This window comes from Dermacentor variabilis, chromosome 7, assembly GCF_050947875.1.
Source record: "Dermacentor variabilis isolate Ectoservices chromosome 7, ASM5094787v1, whole genome shotgun sequence".
Lineage (NCBI taxonomy): Eukaryota > Metazoa > Arthropoda > Arachnida > Ixodida > Ixodidae > Dermacentor > Dermacentor variabilis.
Genome location: NC_134574.1, coordinates 27,734,303 through 27,757,678, shown reverse-complemented (window position 1 = coordinate 27,757,678; position 23,376 = coordinate 27,734,303). Strand labels below are relative to the sequence as shown.

The following is a 23,376-nucleotide window of genomic DNA, read 5'->3' as shown; positions in this document are numbered from 1 at the left end:
CAGAATTATCATGGAAAAGACAAGAAAAATTGGGGTAGTGATAATCAAAAAAGTCAAGAATGCCGACATCATCTGCGTTTTTCCAATCATATATTCGTGTGATCAATTTTTCTGAGCGTGCTGACGACGGTAGTGATAGACAACATTTGGTTGCCTTGTGGTCCGAAATTCCGTCAATTATTTCCCATGATATGTCCTCTACAGGAATGTTTTCACTCACAAAAGTTAGATCAAGAATTGTGCTGCTCGACAAAGTGACACGTGTGGGTAGCTGAATGATTTGCTTTAAACCACTATTGAAGGCCATATCAAGTATCGCCTCAGCGCTGTCCTTATCGATAACACCAGCATCGTACGAATCCCATCTTATACCTGGTAGATTGTAGTCCCCCGTAAGGACAACCTTTTTGTCCCCTTGAAGGTGACGCTGCATGTAGTCAGACAAGATATGTAATGGCTCCGGGCCAGAATTCGGTGCTCTGTACATTGTACCAACATAAAGGGAATATACGCCGATCGTGATCCTACAAAACAGTGCTTCTGCGCCGGTAATGTTAGGTAGCGGTGTGGTCTGAGTGCCGTCTTTCACTAAAATCGCGACGCCACCGCCACGTGTACATCTATCCTGACGAAGAACTATATAACCTGGGGGAAATATATTGTTGGTCAAGATACATGATGACAGCCAAGTTTCACTAATGGTTATGATATCAGGTTCATGTTCAAGAGACAAGGCCTCAAGTTCTACCGTCTTATTAACTATACTCCTGGCGTTGATATTAAGAATAGTTAGTTTTTTCTTAACTTAGCAGGTTGCCGTTCGGCAATTCGAGGAGACACTTTTTTTACTGGTATTTTCTCGCCTAATTCTTCATCCCATGCAAAGAGTTCATCATTTACTTTGATCTTATCGTAAACGAGTCTGACCTTTTCATGCTTTTCTCTATTAAGTTTGCAACTATCCCAAAGTTTTTTTCTTATATTGCGTACCGCCAGAGAAAAATCTTCGCTGACAGAAATTTTGGAACCCTTCAGTCTAAAACAGTTCTTAAGTATCTTGGCTTTGTCTCTGTAATCGAACAGCTTGAAGATCACGGGGCGCGTTTTGTTAGCCTTCTTCCCTCCCAAGCGGTGAATTCGCTCGAAACCGGAAAACGTTACACCAAGCACTTCTTTAATTAGTTTAGTGCTAACCTCGTGTTCTAGGATTTCCGATGTTTCATCCTCGAGTTCGCTTAGTCCGTAAATAATTAGGTTCGACCGTCTGCTTCGGTTTTCTAGGTCGTCAATTTGACGCAGAAATGATTTCATGGTCTTTTCCAGTTGCATGCACTTTTCCTCGATGGTTGACATGCGACTTTCAAGCTGTCCTAAAAGATCTAGTTTGGAGTGAATACTTGCTAACGACTCACTTGAACCCTTATTTTCGTTTCTGATAGCGGTGATGTCGGCAGCCATTTTTCTAATTTCAGCAGCAAGTTCCTGCATGTTGTGGTAATAAAGGGAAGACCTTGCGCTCTTCGTGCTCGTTGACAGGAGCACTTCAGCGTCCGTGTCTTCTTTCCCGCCCCGTTTCCAATTAGCGCCGCCTTCGCGATACAACACCAGCCTTTCTCAAGCACAGTGTGTTTGTAACTTTTATGCCGCCGTGAACTACATCGTCTGTCAAACACACTGTGTATTTCGGATTACAATTGTAACTTTTTCTGGTTTGAACTATTTCCTTGTTGCATGGCCCAGCGTGACTCTGGCAACCAAACGTTTAAAAACGAAAACAGCGGTGAAGGTTCTATCTTGATATGAAGTGCAGTTAGTTGATAAGCCACCACAATGGATTAAGTTAGCCTTGTATTCCACTCCGACATGAACAGAACTGACTAGATTACGCAAATCCAGTTTCTACGGCTGCTTTACCATCACTTAACGACGACGTGATAAATGTTAATTTTCTGGAATAGATGTTTAAATATAGCCTTCTACTGCGGTAATAAAGTGAAGTTATCCTATTAGAGAACGTGTGCGATCACAAGCACACACCAAGAAAAAAATAGGTGGCAGAATTGAGGAAATTCAGGAGTAGCCTTCAAAAATAACCTCGCAAAATATGTGTTTCATGCTTTGCAGCCGCTTGTTATACGCTCTAAGCCATTTCAAACTGGGAAAGAGTACATTTATCTGTGCAAATTTCGCGATTGTATATTTAAAGTTATTTACAAAGCCGAAGTCCTTCGTTATAAGAGAGCAGGCACCGTCGTTGTGTAGGGACAAGTTCCTCAGACAAGAGAGCTTCCTCAGTAATTACTAAGGCTTTCGCGTTTACAAATAATTTTCAATAAAAAGCTGTCAGAGCTTTCCAGGTTGACCGGCGAGGCGGTGATCCGCGAACGTGACTGCGGCACAAAGGGGCAACGGCCTCGTGTTGAATGCGCAGATGTATAAAATTCGTTTAAGGTGCGGAAAAGTGCACGTTGGCCAAACAGGTAGATGTGTTAACGATCGGTAAGGGGAGGGCGCTAACAAAGTAAAACGTGCGCCTGGAGTTAAATACCAGGGATGTGGCAAGTCATTGTCTGACTTGCAAGGACTGTTTATCGGACTTTACAAACACTCCGTTATCAAGAAGAGTAAAGCGTGTGTGACAGGGGAAGTCCCAGATTTTGAACGGATTTCTAGACTGGTGGAAGGACGTGTCCGCATGATCTCCATCACGCTTTCAGACAGATCTGGCATATTTACGCACGCGCCGATGATAATCCCTGGCTCAGACAGCATATACGAACAACGTTCGAAATGTATAATTTTCATCATGTATATTCCAATTAAAACATCATTGCCAAAAAATGCACCTTAGCACCATGAAATATACAAATTCCATTCTTTTTCCACCTTGTCTTCGCTGATATTGGGAGCTTTGTCGTAGCGTGCAACCACTTTGAAAAAACCGCTTTGGTAAAACTTGGTGCCTGGTGATGCAAGGCCTGATACATGACCTCTTCACCACACACCATCTGGAGTCGTACGTGGGTGACGGCCACACTTGTTGCACGTGCACATTCATACAGCAATTTTATTGGCGACATCGTTGTCAGCACATGTCTGTCTGCCGTCTTGATTTTTTCTCGAATAACCTCATAGACACCGGTCAGCTGCTACTCTCTTCTTCGGTGCTCTGCGTATGCGTCATTCCTCCTTCAATGACGCTTCTTCCCCCGTTGAACCAGCAACAGACGTGGCTTCTTACGGCGATTGTTTGTTTCACCTTGTGTACAAGTTGCTTTTTAAAAAAAATGAAAATGGGGAAAATTACTTTCGGAACGTCCCCCTTATATGTTCGTAAGTCATTCATAACAAAACTGGGAAGTTCAGCGCTCGTCCTTCACGTGTCGTCTCCGTCCATTTCTCGTTTCTTTTTTTGCGCTGCCTGTCTTTTTTAATATGCGCCAGCATGCCCCATCCGCCGCATGTTATTCGCCATCCATGTATTCAAAGTCCCTAGCAGGACAACGCAATCAGTGGCAACAAAAATAAAATAGAAAAGGAAAAAATTATGTGAGCGTATAAGGGGTCCCAGCAAGTACACACTCGAGCACAAGTAAAAAGAACGGACAGGACAACCTGTTCTGTCCCTTCCTTTTACTTGTGCTCGCATCTGTACCTGGTGAGACCCCTCTATCTTCACAATGCACTGACTGGCCCAGCAAATCACTCTACTAAAGAAAAAAGTAGTATTCTGCGTTTTCGTACTTTTGAACAATTTTGCAAGTTAGGAAGATGTCTTTCGGATATATTTTAAAAGAAATTCGCAGTTTTTCGGTGTGCTTCAAACTATTACGCTTTCTTAGTCAAGTCCTTGCATAGCGTCATCTGTATAAGCGGTATATCTTGAGTTTAGCCCAGACTGCCGCAAATAATCGTACATTCAATGGAAAGCAAGCGTAACAAAGCACAGACTGCACGCTGATCACGTTTGTATGCGGCCAATGAGCAAATGCAAGGTTTGCATAATAGTCTTCATCAGGCCAAAATTATTTCCACTCAGGACGAAGGCCTCTCCCTACGATCTCCAGTTACCCCTGTCCTGTGCCGATTCCAACAGGCACCTGCAAATTTCCTAATTTCTTCACCCTAACTTGCTTTCTCCCATCGTCGACTGAGCTTCTCTTCTCTTGGCACGCATCCTTTAAATAATGGTCCACCGGTTATCCTACCTACGCATTACATGGCCTGCCTAGCTCCATTTGTTTTCATTTAATACGAAATGCAATATCAGCTATCCCCGTTTGCTTTCAGATCCATACCACTCTCTTCCTGTGTCTTAACTATGGGCGTAACATTTTTCGTTCTATCGCTCTTTGTGCTGTTCTTAAGTTGCTCTCCAGCTTATTTGTCAGCCTCCAGTTTTCTTGTCCTTATGTTAGAGTTGGTAGAATGCATTTATTGTACATTTTTCGTTTCAAAGATAGTAGTAAGCTGCCAGTCAGAATCTGCCAATGCCTGCCGTATGCACTCGAACTCATTTATATTCCTCTGTAAATTTTCTTCACATAATAAGTCTCCTCTGTGAGCTAAAAGGGTACATAAATGTATTCCTTTTCAGACTCTAAAGACTAACTGGCGATCCTGAGCTCCTGTTCTTTTGAGAGGCAACTGAACGTTATCTTCGTCTTGTGCATGATAATCTTCAACCCCACTCTCAAACTTTCTCTGGTAAGGTCCTCAATCATTTGTTCTCATTCGTCCCTTAGGCAGCTGAACATGACAATGCAATCTACAAACCAAAGGCTCCTGGGGCATTCACCGTTGATCCTTACTCCAAAGCCTTACCAGTTTAATATATCGACTACTTCTTCCATGCATGCAGTGAATAGCATTGGAGATATTGTACCTCCTTGCTTGACTGCTTTCTTGATAGCTAACTTTCTACTTTTCTTGTGGAGAACCAAGGTAGCTGTGAAATCTGTAAATATTTCTGGAGATATTCACGTATGGCTCCTGTACCTGCAGATTTCGATTACCTGATTGATGACATTCATGTCATCCATTCTAGAATATTCCTCCCTGAATCCGTTCTTTAGGCGGCAGAGGCCAGTGGGGCCCTGGACTGAGAGGCTCCGACCACCTCACCTTCAAACCTTTTCAATTGCAATAAAGTTTCTCTCTCTCTCTCTCTTGGTTGCCAGAAGTATAGCCCCTATTCTTTTAGAAAATAACTTGCGGAATATTTGATACAATACTGAAGGCAAAATTATGGCCCTATAATTTTTCCATTCTTCAACGTCTCCCTTCTTGTGGTGTTGGCATTCTTCCAGTTCTCTCGTACACTTAAAGTGGTGAGGCGTTGCGTATAAATGGAGACAAGCTTCTCAAGCCTGATGCATCCTCCATCTTTTATTAAATCGACTGTTATTCCATTTTCTCCTGCCCCTTTTTACCGGTTTCTGTCTTTAAAGCCCCATTAGCTTCATCGCTAGCCATAGAAGGAGCATCTGTATCTTGCTCAACACTACTTCGAATGAAGATAGGGTAGCTGCTCTTGGTACCGTAAAGGTCGCTACTGAATTCTTCCGCTGTTTTCACAATGTCTTCCAAATTGCTGATATTCTCACGTAGCGAAACCAGTACACAGTAGCAAAAGAGTGAATGAGGAAACTAAGTTTTTTTAGCAAACCTGTGCCCACAAAAACAAGCTTCACTAAACGTAAAACGATAGCGGGGAATGCAGTCGGCGATCGTTGAAATTTTATCAGCGGGTCAAGCTCGTCGGCTTCTGGGCATGAATCATTGAACATTCCAGAGAAATCGCTGGTGCCCGCGTATCTTTCAGAAAGTGCTACACAATTCGCGTCGCGCACATATACATACAGATTACACAAGGTTCGAGAACAACAGACAGCAGAGACAACCATCGATAACATTCGAGAAATTTCGGATACTTGCAGGCACGTCCTGCGCTGAGTAATTGTTAGAGGGTGAAAGGCGGTCACCCGATAAAGGTCAACGAGTACACGTGTGAATACCTCATTCATGAAAAAGAACACCTTCCTGATGCTACAAACGCGAAAGCGAAAACAAAACCACGCATAATAAAAATAAAAAATACATTAAAAAAACAATGAAACTGACTCCCTAACTATCGCCAGCTGGCGCACAAAAGCTTAAGACTAAACACGTGGATGACATCAGGTCACTCGCGGTGCCACTGTGATAGCGAAATCTGTCTGGCACGACCTCGTAGTCCAGTGCACCAATAGATCGGATGATCTTGTAGGGTCCGACATAGAGACGTAAACGTTTCACAAGGAAGGCTTGGTGGGCTAGTTGGTAAAGCATCTTAAAGGGTTAACAGCGCATACGGACGGGGACAAAGTAAGGAACAACAGCACACACCGCGGATGCGCTGTGTCCCGTTGTTCCTGACAACATGTCCACTCTGCCCCACCGTATCATTCAAGCGAGCCTGGACGACTACCTCGAGACTTCAAGATTTTAAGGTTTCACTCTACACAAAGCTACCAATACGGTCTCAGTATGGAGTTGGCTTTGGCACTAGTTTATAAGTTCGAAGAACTGCAACAGATGCAAGTCTCAGAAGAATGTGTCGTTCCAGTCCAGGCGTGCCTTGCCAGTGGCACTGATCTAAAGCGCTATGTGGTTGACGGCGTTTACTATGACGATGAATCCAAAATGATCCTGTAGGAAGTATTGTGCCCCACGCACAACGTTCTGTCTGCTCGCTACCTAGGCAGCGGTCGTGCATGCCTAATCACGCTTTAAGGTCCTGATTCGCCACCGTAACATGTACTGTGTTTCGGCTGCGTACTGCACCTGTGTCGATTCAAGCCTTCCGCTGCGTAGTGCTCCTCTTGTTTGAACAGGGGCATGAAGTCATCCTGGCCCTACTCAACCAAGGACGCCCCCATTGAGCTTGAACCATCAGTTTCGTTTTGATGTGGCCTTTGCCAAACAAGCGACCATGACAAAACTTCCAGGACGTGCCCTACGAAGTTGTAGGCCACTCAAAAAGCTTGACAACGCCGTACTCGACAGCCAGCAAGGGCCCGTGAAGATCCATCGATGAAACAAGCCATTGTATACCACCGTTGCGCCCTTCTGGCTTCGCTGGAAGAGGGAGCTAGCCAGATGACAACAGCAAGTAAAGCTACAAGTCACACTGCCACACATCCATATGGCGCGACTATTAGGCCATCCACTTCGCGACCACAACGGGCATCATAATAGATAGAAAACACGCAGCCTCCCTTGGCGAACACAAAGCTCTAGATTGACCCTCGCCTAGCCATCCTTGATAAGGAAATCCAGCGTCTCAAGAAATGCCGCACAGTGCTCTGGCATCGTCATGACGGAGTGCGCTTATAGCATTCGTCGTCCACGTCCATTCCGGTTCATATCGCTAATTAATTAAGCTTTTTAAATTAATAACTATTCTGCAACGTTAATGAGGCCCTCGTCTACATCCTTCAATTACTACGAGAATGTTTTGAGACAATATTTTCGGAGACCTACAAATTATGGCGAATACGAACAGGTGATTTTACGGCCATTACGTACCCTCCAATATCTACAGAGATTTCACAGATACCTTAATCCTCCACAAGGAAAGTAAGAAGATAGCTATAAATAAAGGGGTCACACAAGGAGACAATCTCTCCAATGGTACTCAGTGCGTGCTTGCAGGAACTATTCAAGCTGATAAACTGGGAAGGCTCAACAGTGAGGATCAACAGCGAATATATCAGCAACCTCCGATACTGGGGACTGGTCACTACAAATGATTGAGGACCTTAACAGAAATAGTGTAGTAGTGGGGTTGAAGATTACTATGCGGAAGACAAAGGTAAAGATCTATAGCTGGTCAAAGGAACAAGACTTCACATTCGCCAGTGAGCATCTAGAGTCTTTGAAGGAGTGCCTTTACGTAGGCCGATTACTCACAGAGAACCCTGATCATGAGAAGGGAATGCACAGTACAATAAAAATTGGCTGCACAAAACGCCGTGAATATTGTCAGATCCTCTCTGGAAGCTTAGCATTATCGTTGAAAAGACAGGTGTGCAATCGGTGCATTGTACCGGTACTGACATATGCGATAGAAACTTGGAGACTGACAAAGAAGCTTGAGAACAAGTTCAGGACCACGCAAGGAGAGATGGAACGAAGAATGCTAGGTCTAACCTTAAGAGACAGAAAGATAGCGGTTTGGATCAAAGAGAAAACGGGTTTAGCCGATATTCTCATTGACAATAACAGAAAAAAATGATAGCTGGGCAGGTCATGTAATGCGTAGGATAAATATTAACCGCTGGACCATGAGGATTACACAATGGGTGCCAACAGAAGGGAAGTGCAGTCGATGATGGCAGAAGACTAGGTGAGGCGATGAAATTAGGAAATTCGCGGGCGCTAGTTGGAATCCGTTGGCGCAGGACAGGGGTAATTGGAGATCGCAAGGAGAGGCCTTCGTTCCGCAGCGGTATGCATATTGTTACGCGTAACAATATAATAGGCTGAGGACGCTGACGATGTACATTATCTTCTAAAGACTCAAATCGGAAATTTTCCTGGGCTATTTCGATGATGTGGCGATTTTTATGTGGCGATCTATTCGTCAAAAACGGGGTGAGACCAGATCCACGGAAGATTGACGCAGTCAGCTCCTTCGAAGCACCGACATCAGTGCTGGAGTTCTTTGACTGTGCTCGTGTTTTCGGTGCGTCGTCCACAGGTTCTTCAATGTGGTGTACCACCTCACATGTATTCTTCAAAAGGCGTTCCTTTCTACTGGACATCGGCTTGCGATGACGCGTTCCTCCAGCTAAAACTGTTGTAACGTCAGGGCGAATACTGCATCACTTCGATGCATCCTAGCCTACGTACGAGAGTGGACGCCGATGCCATTGGCAATGTCATCGGTGCCGTACTAGTGTAGCCAAATCAAGGAGCTGAACATGCTGTGGCTTATGCTAGTCGTTATTTGAATAATTCGGAACGCAATTACACCGTCACTGAACAAGAATGTTTGGCATCTATTTTCACTGTCCACCAATTTCGGACCTATATATACAGACGCGCGTTCACTATCGTTACTGACCACCACATGCTAAGCTGGTTAGTGAATCTCCGTGATCCGTGTGGTCAACTGGCACGTCGGGCTCTTCGACTGCAGGCGTACTGCTGTGTTATTCCCTACAAGTCTGGACGTCGCCTAACTCTGACATCGATGGAGTGTGATGAAAATAAATTTGACGACTGTATTGGGGGGCTCCCATTTCTTCTACATTCCCAGACTCGATGACTTTCACTGCAGACCAAGAAGATTATATTAGTTTGGAACCATTATTTCTATATGCATCCCGTCCTGGAGCCACCAGTCTATTTTGTATTGATCATGGCCTGTATTACAAGACCAATTATTCGGCTAAAGGGCCACGCTTCTTTCTGGTGGTGCCTCAGTGTGTGCGGGCGGAAACACTGAGAGCCATGCATGAAGATGTGACCTCTGGCCATCTAGTGTTCGGCAGAACTTTGAAACGGACACAGCAGCATTTATACGCGCTGAGAATACCAGATGTATTCAAGCAAAGTGTGGCCAGAGCATTACGTCCACTGCGCCGGGACTTCTTCAACCTCTGTCACCACCTCGCGTGCCATTTGAACAAATGCGTATCAATATTTTGGGCCCATTTCCACTATCAGTTAGCGAAAACTGCTGATTGATCTTATGTTTTGACCACCTGAACCGTTACGGAGAAACGGCGTCCATACCATCTTGAACAGCTGCATGCATTGCAACGTTTTTGCTTCAATTCACCATTCTTCGGCATGGTCCCCGCCAGTGTCATGATTAGTGATCATGGTCGTAAGTTTGTTGCGGACGCCGTAGAAGAACTGCTTCGTCCCTGCAGCTCGCAGTTCCACCATTCCGCACCTTTCCACCCTCAGAAAAATGGGCTTGTGGAACGTAAGTCTAACATGCTGGTCATTTACATATCTTCCGATCACAAAGACTGTGATGATGTTCTCTCCTTCATCACCTATGCTTATAATACTGCAAAGCGTCGGATGACTGATTCCAGTCATTTTACATACTTTACGCACGTCCACGGCTAAGCTGCATTCAGACCATACTACTGTTCGACTTTCACAGCGAGTACTCTGTTGCCAAGAAGCTGGCGTATTGCTCGTCTTCGTGCAGTGGCATAGCAACACCGATTCAAAGAGCGCTATGACAGCCCACATCAGTGTGTCTCTTATGCAAAAGGAGATATTGCGTGGTTGTGGACCCACAGTATAAACGTGGTTTATGCGAAAAGTTATTACCTTACTGCACGGGATCATACGTTATTCGACATCGCTTCAGCGACCTAATGTGCGTGGTAGCGCGCTTGACCTTAGCTAGTCATTGTTCTAGGCGGACCCACTTGGTACATGTTGAGAGTCTTAAGTGGTATCACCCTACATTTCCCGAGTGCTATGTGCTTGCCCAGCGGGCTTCGCCTGGCAACCGGGGATTGCTACTGCATGAGCCTGGCGAGGAGAACAAGAAAAAGACGCTGGCGCACCCTATTGACGCCTTATTTCTCTGACCATGACCCTCGTCCTGTAAATGAACAGCTCAACCTTAACCCGAACAGTATAATGATACCCTGCGCAGCATGACCCTGGCTGGCACCTGTGCATAAATAAATAGTTTTTGATAAATAATGCTCACTCGGCTGCATAATCTTGAGTCACATGATATTTGAACTGCCTAGTAAGATGGACTAACTTGATCTGAAATATCACATAAAACAATTTGGTGTTATGCATGCCATTTGCCAAGTGGCGCTGCGCTGCGACAAATGAGGCTGTTTAAATGCTGCCCGCAAGTGCAATAGTCCCACAAAATAGTCCGCATACGCAGTGGCCACTTGCAGTGAGCCATTTGGGTCGAAATTTTGATCTACTTTCCTCGTTCTATGCGTTGTTTTAAGACAGTATTGACTAAGAGTGCACCATAAAAGTCACAACTTATGAGTTTTTATTGTTTTAATTATTTTTCTCAAATTTTATTTTATTGTTCTCTAATTCAAAAATATACTGTAAATGCTGGAAAAACCTTTAGTGCGCAACTACTACCACAAACATTGTCGCTAACTAGACCTTCGGATATATACGAGCACAGTTTCCAACATTTTCATCGGCAGCTACGCACCCTGCTTCCTTTTCACAACTTGGAAGAAACAGAACGACATTTAGACGTTCGCAGTGTATAATGAAACGACTAGGACATAACGTGCGTAACGTCGGAGTAGAGCACTGACGTGTGCCTGCATGGGTCGAAACACCTTTGCCTCAACAATTTCTTTCCCCAGGTCAGACGATATTATTATCTGGCAATACAAGGATAAACAATGCTAAATATGTATCGAGTGTCCGTGGCGAATCGGTCTTTACGTGCTAATGATGTGATACGACAAAATGCGAAGGTGCTGCAGCACCGCCGAATGGAAGGGTGTAGCACTGCGAAAAACGCGCTCTCTTCGTAGTCTTTCCCCTTTTACATGCGCTAAATGAACATTTTCTGAGCAAGCAAACTCTTTTTGTTGATATTGTGGTATCTGCAAACAATTCTGTTGTACTTTGACATGTGATACTGTTTAATTATCTCTTGAATTGCGCTGTTCGCGGTGAAATGCATTGTCAAGTCAGATGAACAAAATCCAACCTGAAATGTTTCGTCTATGTGCCACCAAAATTGTAGTTGTTCCGGTAATGCCGAATACGGTAAAAAATTTCCGGCCAGTGTTCTCTTGCAGTTTTTCAGAGTTATCCGGAAACTCGAATCCTAAATATATGCCCTAGTGAATAAAGGTATGCATGTGTGCCTGTAGGTTGTTAGGGGATCGGTAAAATCATTGTTGCATTGATACGGCGGTTGTAATTGTGGGCAACTGGCTCGCTTTCTTTTTACACATTCTGGCAGTAATTTTACTTCTATAAAACTTAATGAAGGGTGTCCGAACGTTCAATATTGTAGCACTCATTTAGTTGTGAATGCTTTGGCTGAACGAATTGCAAATAACGCACTTCCTACTTCATTTGAATGTGGAATAACGGAAATAATACTTCACAAGCAGAATTAATGTGCCAATTTCATGCACTATGGGAGTCGGATCAAACAAAGCTGTTTTTTTTATTCCGAGGAGCGTTGTTCATGTTTAGCAATCATGTGATGTGTAAACTTCATTACGAAGCTGGATACGCGTTTACGGAATGTTGCTCAAAGTAAATTACATGCGCGGCAACGCCAAATATACATTATAGAGCACCCTTAGCTTGTCCTGTACAAAATACATCAAAAAATGCTATTCCTGCACGAAAGGACTCTCGAATGTTTTTTACGCAGTTATATATGTCACTGGGACGTCCCGCTGCGATCTCACACATCGACCCTGCCTGGTTTCTCGTTTGCGAGCAAGTGTGAGTTCTCGTATTCAAGCCATTCTTCGCTGCGTGTCAACACCACACATAAAGTTGATGAGCGAAAGGTCTTGAGCCTTCCTTTGCACTTTCTGCCACCATTCCACGCTGCTCCACTTTCACTTTACGAAGCATCACGCACACACCCCATTACAGGCGTTCTAAATTACTGCACTGAGCCTACCGAGAGCTACCAAGATGACCAATGCGGTAAATTCGGTCCTCACTTTTCTGATTCATCTGGCTGGAACAGCTAGCAACTTCGAATTCGTGGGAACAGTTACCATCATCATCAACATCATCATCATCATCAGCCTGGTTACACCCACTGCCGGGCAAAGGCCTCTCCCATACTTCCCCAACTGCCCCGGTCATATATATATTGTGGCCATGTTGTCCCTGCAAACTTAATCTCATCCGCCCACCTAACTTTCTGCTGCCCTCGGCTTCGCTTCCCTTCCCTTGGAATCCAGTCCGTAACCCTTAATGACCATCGGTTATCTTCCTTCCTCATTACATGTCCTGCCAATGCGCCCCCCCCCATTTCTTTTTCTTGATTTCAACTAGGATATCATTAACTCGCGTTTGTTCCCTCATCCAATCTGTTCTTTTCTTATCCCTTAAAGTTACACCTATCGTTCTTCTTTCCCTAGCTCGTTGTGTCGTCCTCAATTTAAGTAGAACCCTTTTCGTAAGCCTCCAGGTTTCTGCCCCGTAAGTGAATACTGGTAAGACACAGCTGTTATAAACTTTTCTCTTGAGGGATAATGGTAACCTGCTGTTCATGATCTGAGAATGCCTGCCAAATGCATCCCAGCCCATTCTTATTCTTCTGATTATTTCAGTCTCATGATCTGGATCCGCGGTCACAACTTGCCCCATGTAGATGTATTTCCATACCACTTCCAGTGCCTCACTACCTATCCTAAACTGCTGTTCTCTTCTGAGAGTGTTAAACATTACTTTAGTTTTCGGCAGTATAATTTTTAAACCCACCCTTCGGCTTTGACAGTGCTATTGATCCGCTGAGTTATTAAGCAAGGCAATGTCATAGCGAATCGCAAGTTACTGAGATATTCTACATTAGCTCTTATCCCCAATTCTTCCAAATCCAGGTCTCTGAATACCTCCTGTACACACACTGTGAATAGCATTGAAGAGAACGGATCTCCCTGCCTGACGCATTTCTTTATTGGGATTTTGTTGCTTTCTTTATGGAGGACTACGGTGGCGGTGGAGCCGCTCTAGATATCTTTCAGTATTTTTACATACGGCTCGTATGTAAAATACTGAAATGCCTGCATGACTGCTGAGGTTTCGACTGAATGAAACGCTTGCTCGTAATCAATGAAAGCTATATATAAGGGTCGGTTATATTGCGCACATTTTTCTATCACCTGATTGATAGTGTGAATATGGTCTATTGTTGAGTAGCCTTTACGGAATCCTGCATGGTCCTGTGGTTGACGGAAGTTTAAGGTGTTCCTGATTCTATGTGCAATTACCTTAGTAAATACATTGTAGGCAACGGACAGTATGCTGATCGCTCTATAATTTTTCAAATCTTCGGCGTCCCACTTCTTATGGATTAGGATAATATTAGCGTTTTTCCAAGATTCCGGTATGCTCGAAATCATGAGGCATTGCGTATAAAGGGTGACCAGTTTCTGTAGAACAATCTGCCCACCATCTTTCATCAAATCTGCTGTTACCTGATCCTCCCCAGCTGCCTTCCCCCTTTGCATATGTGAAGAAGTGCGCAGAAACTACCGAGCGCAAGAGCAGACGACATTGCGGCCGTCCTCAACAAGAGAAAAAAAAAGACGAGGGAGGCTCGTGGAGCGCGTGAAAAGGGGTCTCGCGCAACGGAGATCGTTGGAACGCCGGCGCGACTAGGGCCACCGGGTCTACGGGACCCACATCTACCGGTGAGGTTCACCTGACCGAGCGTCCGCCTTCGGGACAGGGAACGCCTCGGGTCGTTGCACGGCACGAGACCCCGGAACGGCCTGCTGCAGCCTCGAACCCGCATCTACGCGCGAGGTTCGGGAGAGCGAGCGTCCGTCGTCGAGACGAGGAGCGCCTCGGGTCGTTGCCTTGCACGAGGCCCCAGGTCGGCCTGCCGGCATCTTGGAACCCGCTTCTACGCGCGAGGTTCGAGTGACCGGGCGACCGAGTGGCCTGTTCGCGTCTACGGAGCTGTGGGCCGTCCACCTTTTCCTGCCCGTGCTGCTGCGTCTCCTATTCCACGCCGGTCATCACTCGACGAACAAGCGTTTCACGTCAAGGACTCTACGTGTCACCACACTCCGGACTTAACCGCAACCTCGTGCGACTGCATTTTTTCCTACTTACGAACAACCTTGTATGTGTGGGTCTAGGTTAAGATATTTTTTTCGTGTTCACGTGCCGTCTAGTATAATTGTGTGTTGGCTCATCATGCACCGTCTCCTCCATCTTCCTCGCGTCACACGCTTTGCAACGTGACGATCCTAACAACATCACATATCTGGCGTTCGCGAACAGGACTGCTCTTACGCTATCGAGAAGAGCAGCACATTGCATTTGCGTGTCTGACGGGTGAGGATGGAGACAGACAAGCTTACGGCAATTGGAAAAGAACTGGGGTTGACTGGCCCGGCACTGAAACAATGGGTAGACGAAGAGCGCGCACGCGAAAGGGAAGCGTGTGAAGCACGTCTGGCTGAACGAAATGCAGCAAAAGAAGCCGATGCTGAAGCGCTAGCTAGATTAAAGGCTGAAAGGGAAGTGCTCGAGCTCAAGTTAAAGTTGAGGGAGTTAGACGCGACAGCGGATAGCATGAGTACTGGGCAGCTTACAGAGAGTGTGCACGCAGGTGCTTCCGAGAGCTACCAAAGTCCGCACAAGCTAATCCCACCATTTAACGAAGAAGGCGATGAGTTGGATGCATACATTCAATGATTTGAGCGCGTCGCAACGAGCCAGGGCTGGCCACAAGACAAATGGGCCCTATCGCTGAGCCTCTGTTTGACAGGCGTAGCTCTAAGTGTTGTCGGTAGAATGGCACCGGATCATGCCATGGACTATGCGACATTAAAACAGACGCTTTTGCAACGCTTCAGATTCACGGAGGAAGGCTACCGAAGGAAGTTTCGGTCGGCGAAACCTGATAATTCCGAAACTGGTAGACAGTTTGCCGGTCGTTTATTGGGATACTTTGATCACTGGCAAGAAATGGCCAATACGGACCGGACATACGATGCTCTGCGGGGCAAGCTTGTCTCAGAACAGTTTCTGATGACTTGCCATGAGAAACTGGCAGTCTTTTTGAGAGAGAGGAACTGTCAGGGACTTGACAAGCTAGCGGAAGCTACTGATCATTACCTGGAGGTATCAAGGGTTAGTTAACCTTGGCAAAGGTAAAAACGAGAGGAATACTAGCAAGCCACCAGGTGAAGCTCGAACTCCTGAGCGACAAGAAGAAAAGGAAAGACCACGCTGTTTTCTTTGGGGTAAACGCGGTCACAGAGCTGCTGATTGCTGGACCAATACGAAGGGTCCAAATACAAATACATCTCTCTGTGGAAAGTGCCGCCGCACTGGGCACAAGACAGGTGACTGCCCCAAAAATCCCAACAGTACTGAGAAGGCTTCGCGCTCGATGCAACAAGTAGACATGTCCAAGGCAATAACCGAAGAGACACAGACCTTGCGTCGAGTTCCCGGAAGTTTGGAACGCGGGAGAACGCAGACGCGTAAACAAGACGAAAAGTCTATGCCTACTGCCGAAGGTGTGCTTGAAGGACATCCCGCTACTGTCTTGCGAGATACGGGATGTGACTCTATTATTGTCAAGAGGTCCCTTGTACCATACAGTAAGCTGACAGGAAAAATTTCCTCGGTGTGTCTCCTGGATAGAAGATTGTTGAAGCTACCTGAAGCAACCGTGGAGATCGCGTCACCGTTCTTCACAGGCAAGACTAGAGTTTTATGCATGGACAATCCCTTATATGATGTTGTCCTGGGAAATGTGGAAGGCGTACGGAATGCCTCCAATCCTGACAATGAATGGAAAAGACATCTTTATACACCAAGCGCTGCGGATGATTGCTTTAGAGCAGAAGGTGGAAACGGTTCTACTAATGAATCCATCTCTGCTGACATGTTATCATCGGCTGCTAGTGAAACCAGGGACAAGTCGGAAGTGGCGGCGACAACCAGACAGCCAAGATCAAGTCCGCCTTCATTACCAGTACCAGCTATAAACCCCCTAGACATCAGCCCAATCGACTTGAAAAGCAGGCAAAGGGAGGACAGCAGTCTACGTAAATGCTTTGAAGCAGTGGACAAAGGGATGAAGGCTAGGTTCGCCGACGTCCAATTCTTTATAAAGGAGGGAATTCTTTACCGAAGATACACACTGCGGTCAAAGAAACAAATGGAACAGCTTGTCGTACTCAGAAGCCTTCGTCATTTTGTGATGAAAATGGCTCACGAAGGGATCCTTGCCGGACATCAAGGAATAAAGCGAACCACAGACCGTGTGAGCGAAGAGTTCTACTGGCCTGGATTCCAATCAGACATCACGCGATTTGTTAAATCGTGCGATACGTGCCAGGGGACTTTTCCCATACATCTAATAGGTCGAGTACCATTGGGAAATACTCCCGTCATTGATACCCCTTTTAAGAGAGTTGCCATTTACATTGTGGGACCATTAACTCCCATGTCAGAGAAAGGGAATAAGTACGTTCTGACAATGGTCGATATGGCAACGCGGTATCCTGACGCTGTGGCACTGCCAAGCATTGAAACAGAAAAAATTGCTGAGGCACTTCTAGAGATGTTCTCTCGTGTGGGAGTCGCACAGGAGATAATCAGTGACAGAGGCACATCATTCTCGTCACGCCTGATGAAGGAACTGAGCCGTCTTCTCTCTTTTACGCAGTTGCCAACAACTCCATATCATCCGATGGCAAATGGCCTTGTGGAGAGGTTCAACGGCAGCCTTAAACAAATGATAAGACGAATTTGTCGAGAGAGCCCGAAAAAATGGGACCGTTACTTGGCACCCTTGCTTTTTGCTTATCGCGAAGTCCCTCAGTCAAGCCTGGGTTTTTCACCCTTTGACTTGTTGTATGGCCGTCATGTCAGAGGACCCATGGCGATATTGAAAGAATTATGGACAGGTGATCATCTTGATGATGACACAAAAACCTCATACGAGTATGTAGTGGAGCTACGGAAGCGTCTTGAAGACACTTGTCGTTTATCCAAGGAGGAGCTTCAAAAAGCTAAACTTCTACAGAAGAAACACTATGACCGGAAGGCCAGACCACGTCATTTAGCCGTTGGAGACAAGGTTTTGCTACTGCTGCCTTCAGACAACAACAAATTGATTCTTACGTGGAAAGGGCCATTCACTGTACTTGAGAGGAAAAATGACGTCGATTACGTTATTGACCTCGGGACAAGGACGACACTATTTCATGTAAATCTACTGAAAAAGTATGAGGAACGGGTACCTACATCACCGCCGTTACCGAAAGCGCCAGCTGCTTGTCAGACTGATGACACCGAAAATGACGATCGACATGCGTACCGTTTCAAGGAAAAGAAGCGGCGGCCGACGTGAGTCTGTCGGAATCGTTCTCTCAGGGTGTTTTAAACATGGTGTCTAAACATGGTGTTGAAATAGCAAGCACTTCAAACCGGTGCAACTTTAATATTGAACAACATTTCCTGGCATGTTAGTTTTGTGGACTTTTTTTCACCCTCTATCGTGGTGTTGTGTCTTGTTAAGGTAGTCATCATGCTGAGTGTGCGGTGCTCGGAACTCTAGTGTTGTAGTAATTTTCATGTGTACTCTTACATACCGAGTGTGCGGTGCTCGACACTGTAGTGCTGTGGTAATTTTTATGTGTACTCATACGTACCGAGTGTGCGGTGCTCAGATATGCGGTGCAGTGGCTATACTCTTGTGGTGTGTGTGTGCTACGGTGGACCAGCAGCTATCGAGTACCCTTAAGTTCTTTGAACGAAAGAACTTTCTTAAGTAGAGTGTGATTGTGAAGAAGTGCGCACAAACTACCGAGCGCAAGAGCAGACGACATTGCTGCCGTCCTCAACAAGAGAAAAAGAAAGACGAGGGAGGCTCGTGGAGCGCGTGAAAAGGGGTCTCGCGCAACGGAGATCGTTGGAACGCCGGGGCGACTAGGGCCACCGGGTCTACGGAACCCACATCTACCGGTGAGGTTCACCTGACCGAGCGTCCGCCTTCGGGACAGGGAACGCCTCGGGTCGTTGCACGGCACGAGACCCCGGAACGGCCTGCTGCAGCCTCGAGCCCGCATCTACGCGCGAGGTTCGGGAGAGCGAGCGTCCGTCGTCGAGACGAGGAGCGCCTCGGGTCGTTGCCTTGCACGAGGCCCCAGGTCGGCCGGCCGGCATCTTGGAACCCGCTTCTACGCGCGAGGTTCGAGTGACCGGGCGACCGAGTGGCCTGTTCTCGTCTACGGAGCGGTGGGCCGTTCACCTTTTCCTGCCCGTGCTGCTGCGTTTGCTATTCCACGCCGGTCATCACTCGACGAACAATCGTTTCATGTCAAGGACTCTGCGTGTCACCACACTCCGGACTTAACCGCAACCTCGTGAGACTGCATTTTTTCCTACTTACGAACAACCTTGTATGTGTGGGTCTAGGTTAAGATATTTTTTCGTGTTCACGTGCCGTCTAATATAATTGTGTGTTTGCTCATCATGCACCGTCTCCTCCATCTTCCTCGCGTCACACGCTTTGCAACGTGACGATCCTAACAACATCACACATAGCTCCCAAGGCTTTCTTTACTTCTTCCGGCGTTATCTGTGGGATTTCGAATTCTTCTAGACTATTCTCTCTTCCATTATCGTCGTGGCGGCCACTCGTAATGTATAAATCTCTATAGTACTCCTCAGCCCCTTGAACTATCTCATCGATATTAGTTATGATATTGCCGGCTTTGTCTCTTAACGCATACATATGATTCTTGCCAATTCCTAGTTTCTTCTTCACAGCTTTTAGGCTTCCTCCGTTCCTGAGAGCATGTTCAATTATATCCATAATATACTTCCTTATGTCAGCTGTCTTACGTTTGTTGATTAACCTCGAAAGTTCTGCCACTTCTATTCTAGCTGTAGGGTTAGAGGCTTTTATACATTGGCGTTTCTTGATCAGATCTTTCGTCTCCTGCGATAGGTTACTGGTATCCTGTCTAACGGAGTTACCACCGACTTCTATTGCACACTCCTTAATGATGGCAACAAGATTGTCGTTCATTTCTTCAATACTAAGGTCTTCTTCCTGAGTTAAAGCCGAATACCTGTTCTGTAGCTTGATCTGGAATTCCTCTATTTTTCCTCTTACCGCTAACTCATTTATCGGCTTCTTATGTACCAGTTTCTTTCGTTCCCTCCTCAGGTCTAGGCTAATTCAAGTTCTTACCATCCTATATGGTCACTACAGCGCACCTTTCTGAGCACGTCCACATCTTGTATGATGCCAGGGTTAGCGCAGAGTATGAGGTCTGTTTCATTTCTAGCCACGCTGTTCGGGCTCCTCCACGCCCACTTTCGGCTATTCCGCTCGCGGAAGAAGGTATTCATTATTCGCATATTATTCTGTTCTGCAAACTCTACTAATAACTCTCCCCTGCTATTCCTAGTGCCTATGCCATATTCTCCCACTGCCTTTACTCCAGCCTGCTTCTTGCCTACCTTGGCATTGAAGTCGCCCATCAGTATAGTGTATTTCGTTTTGACTTTACCCATCACCAATTTTACGTCTTCATAGAAACTTTTGACTTCCCGGTCATCATGACTGGATGTAGGGGCGTACACCTGTACGACCTTCATTTTGTACCTCTTAATGAGTTTCACCACAATACCTGCCACCCTCTCGTTCATGCTATAGAATTCCTGTATGTTACCAGCTATATCCTTATAAATCAGGAATCCCACTCCTAGTTCTCGTCTCTCCGCTAAGCTGCGGAAGCACGGACGTGCTCGCTTTTTAACCCTGTTTATGCTTCTTTTGGCCCCCTAACTTCACTGAGCCCTATTATATCCCATTTACTGCCCTCTAATTCCTCCAATAGCACAGCTAGACTCGCCTCACTAGATAACGTTCTAGCGTTAAACGTTGCCAGGTTCATGTTCCAATGGCGGCCTGTCCGGAGCCAGGGATTCTTAACAACATCTGCTGAGTCGCAGGTCTGACCGCCGCCGTGCTCATTTGCTTCGCAGCTGTTGGGTACTGAGGGCCGGGGTTTGATTGTTGTGTTTATATAGCAGGTTGTGGCCCAGTACTGCACCAGGGTGACCAATCCTGCTCTGGTGATGGAGTGCGTTACCGGTTCTGGTCCCCGGGATCAGGCCACACTCCAGGCCTGTTTATGCAATTTTATCAACACGTGGATTTTTTTTAATTCGGTGGAAAATTGCGCGGCACCGGGATTCGAACCACGGATCTTGTGCACGCCAGGCGGGTGTTCTACCTCTACGTCACCGCGGGAACAGTAGCAAAGACCTTACCTTTAAAACCAAAGCAATGTCTCACCTTTTCCTCCTACTTCAACTGCTTCGATGTAGGTTTCGGTATTGCCTTGCTTCTTTATTCTCATCAGGACTGTCAAGTTCCTGCGAAAGCATTATAGTGAACGAAAGTACTTGCTCAAGTGAGCTGCAATAAATGTCATGTGATCGGCGCATCTAAGGAAAGAAACTATTTCAAAAGCAAATATTCGTAAGATTGTGGTTGTTTCAATTGCAGCCCCTGCTTTGTACGCGCGTTCCCATGAAAAGTACCTAAGACAATGTCAGGCTCGGTAAACAAATTTGTACGGCCCTAAAATGCAAATATTTTCCAAGGCTTAGAACTGGGTGCTCAGCAAGCGAAATTAAATCGTCATCACTGTAACAGAACCCCACTTCAGCATCCCTAATAACCCATGTGCTGTTTCGCAACATTATATCCCTCTATCTAGTGTTTTGTGAGCAGTGAACTAAAGACTGTCCTAGAACGTGTATATTCACAATTAGGCAAGACAAAGCGATGGAGGGAGGGTGCTTCGTTGAAAAATATTATTGACTCGCCTGCAGCAAGAATTGCTAAAGTAATCTTGGCAAGTATTTCTACTTCTGGTAAAGAAATTGCCTACGCAACTTGTATCTACCACTGCACAGCAATACGCCTTGTGGTTGTAGCTAAAGAGATATTGTAAGACTATGAATATATGCAGTAAATGCATTTTTCCTTTTCTTTTTCTCACTGATACGTTATGAGAACCACAGGGGTGTTTGAGAGGTGCAAGTGATAGACAGCGCCCAACATAAAATGGAAGCGCATTCATAAATGTGTGGTGGTTTCAGCGAGCGCGGCACCAACACTGAAGGAGAAACCGGAAACCAAGGTGGAATATAGCTGATGACTAGAAAAACTGACGGCGAAATTGTAAAGCAGGAATCCTTGCCTGTATAAAATAAACAGAAAGTAAAACGATGCAGGCATGAGACGCGGTGTTTCCTATGTTGAGGGAAGCTGACAGTATGGTGCATGTGAAACAGGAGTACACTGCTTCAACGTCTGACTTCAACAATCTGACTAACCGAACCCCTGTGCGTTTTCAGCTTATTAAATTTATTAGGTATCAGGTGTCTGAAGACGTCCTCTAAATCCACCAGCCCGTGGGAAGTAAAAAGATGTAATCATTAATGGTTAGTTCTCTCCTTCATCATAGGGGCCCTACAATATTCCAGAATATTCGGGTAATTCATGATTATATTAATTTTGCTCAATGCACAACTGCTAGCGATATTCACACAGCGCCCGCTTCTTTGCACATCCAAAGTTGGGTCAGCAGAAAAGATCACAGTTTTGCAGGAACGATAAGGCAATGCACGCGATATCAAGCCACGAGAATAATGTACAAATTAAGGCTAGCAGCTTCAGGAGCTATGAGTTCAATGAATTGTAGTAAACACGATATTGAAAGTAGGCAGGTGTGCGGAGGCGTGGCCTTCCTCATATGAAGAAAGAGACTGCATGACGACGATAATCTTCTTATAGAGCGCTGACATTGATGAAAAGGTCCTCCTGTGGGAAGCGTGTACAGGTCCAAAAGGCTAAATACATTCCGCATTGCCGCTTCAGTAACCGATGCATGTGTGCCGTGCTTCGATATGTGAGTAGATGACATGACGTTCACTGTAGGGCGTGGTGAAAGGTAGCGCACTCAAATGTAGAACGCGAGCAGCGGTCTCGACTCACCGTCGCTCTGGTGTGGCCGCCATTGCACCTACAACTGTTCACACGGCTTGCAACACTAGACAAGGGAGACATTCGCGATCGAACACGCGCTCAAATGTGCTTAGAATTTTGCTACTGCAATAATCATTTCAGAAGAAGTAATTACAGTGTTATAAGGCGTTTAAAGTCAGTACAGTAAATATACCATGAGGATGTAAACACACGTAAATGTGACGCAGTGAGGACCCACAAGGACCCACTTGAACAAAGTTCACTCGTCGATTGCAAGAGCTGTCTTTTTGGTCGCTGAAGCAGGTTCTAAATGGCACGCAGCACACTTGGTACGCAACGTGACACCCTTTCCCATGACAAGGTTAAAGCAAGTGTTGTCGCATGTATTAGGACGCGTGACGTCCGACAGGAGGTGTAGTCCAAGTTTGGCACCGACGAATATGACGAGCCACTCACTTTGCAGTGGAATGGCATTGACGCTGTAGGATTTGGCAGTCGTAGCTGTAGGAAGGAGCTTGACTATTTGTCGGGGTTTAGGCGAGCAGGATTTATTTGCCGTATTTACATTTTAAACATGGGATACATTTACACAGTCTAGCGTCACTCCCAAATGGAGC

The 23,376-nt window shown here is 45.8% G+C and overlaps 1 protein-coding gene across 5 annotated transcripts in view; it reads right to left on the bottom strand.

Annotated features, from left to right (window-relative positions):
- The window catches only part of LOC142587385 (uncharacterized), a 498,611-nt gene that overhangs the window by 307,157 nt on the left and 168,078 nt on the right, over positions 1-23,376 (bottom strand). For 3 of the 5 annotated variants that reach the window (XM_075698347.1, XM_075698344.1, XM_075698348.1), the window contains exon 4: positions 21,059-21,138. The exons of the other annotated variants lie outside the window; for them this stretch is intronic. In XM_075698347.1, the coding sequence (XP_075554462.1) occupies positions 21,059-21,138 (80 nt within the window). The remainder of the gene's footprint in view (positions 1-21,058; positions 21,139-23,376) is intronic. 5 annotated transcript variants of the gene reach the window in all.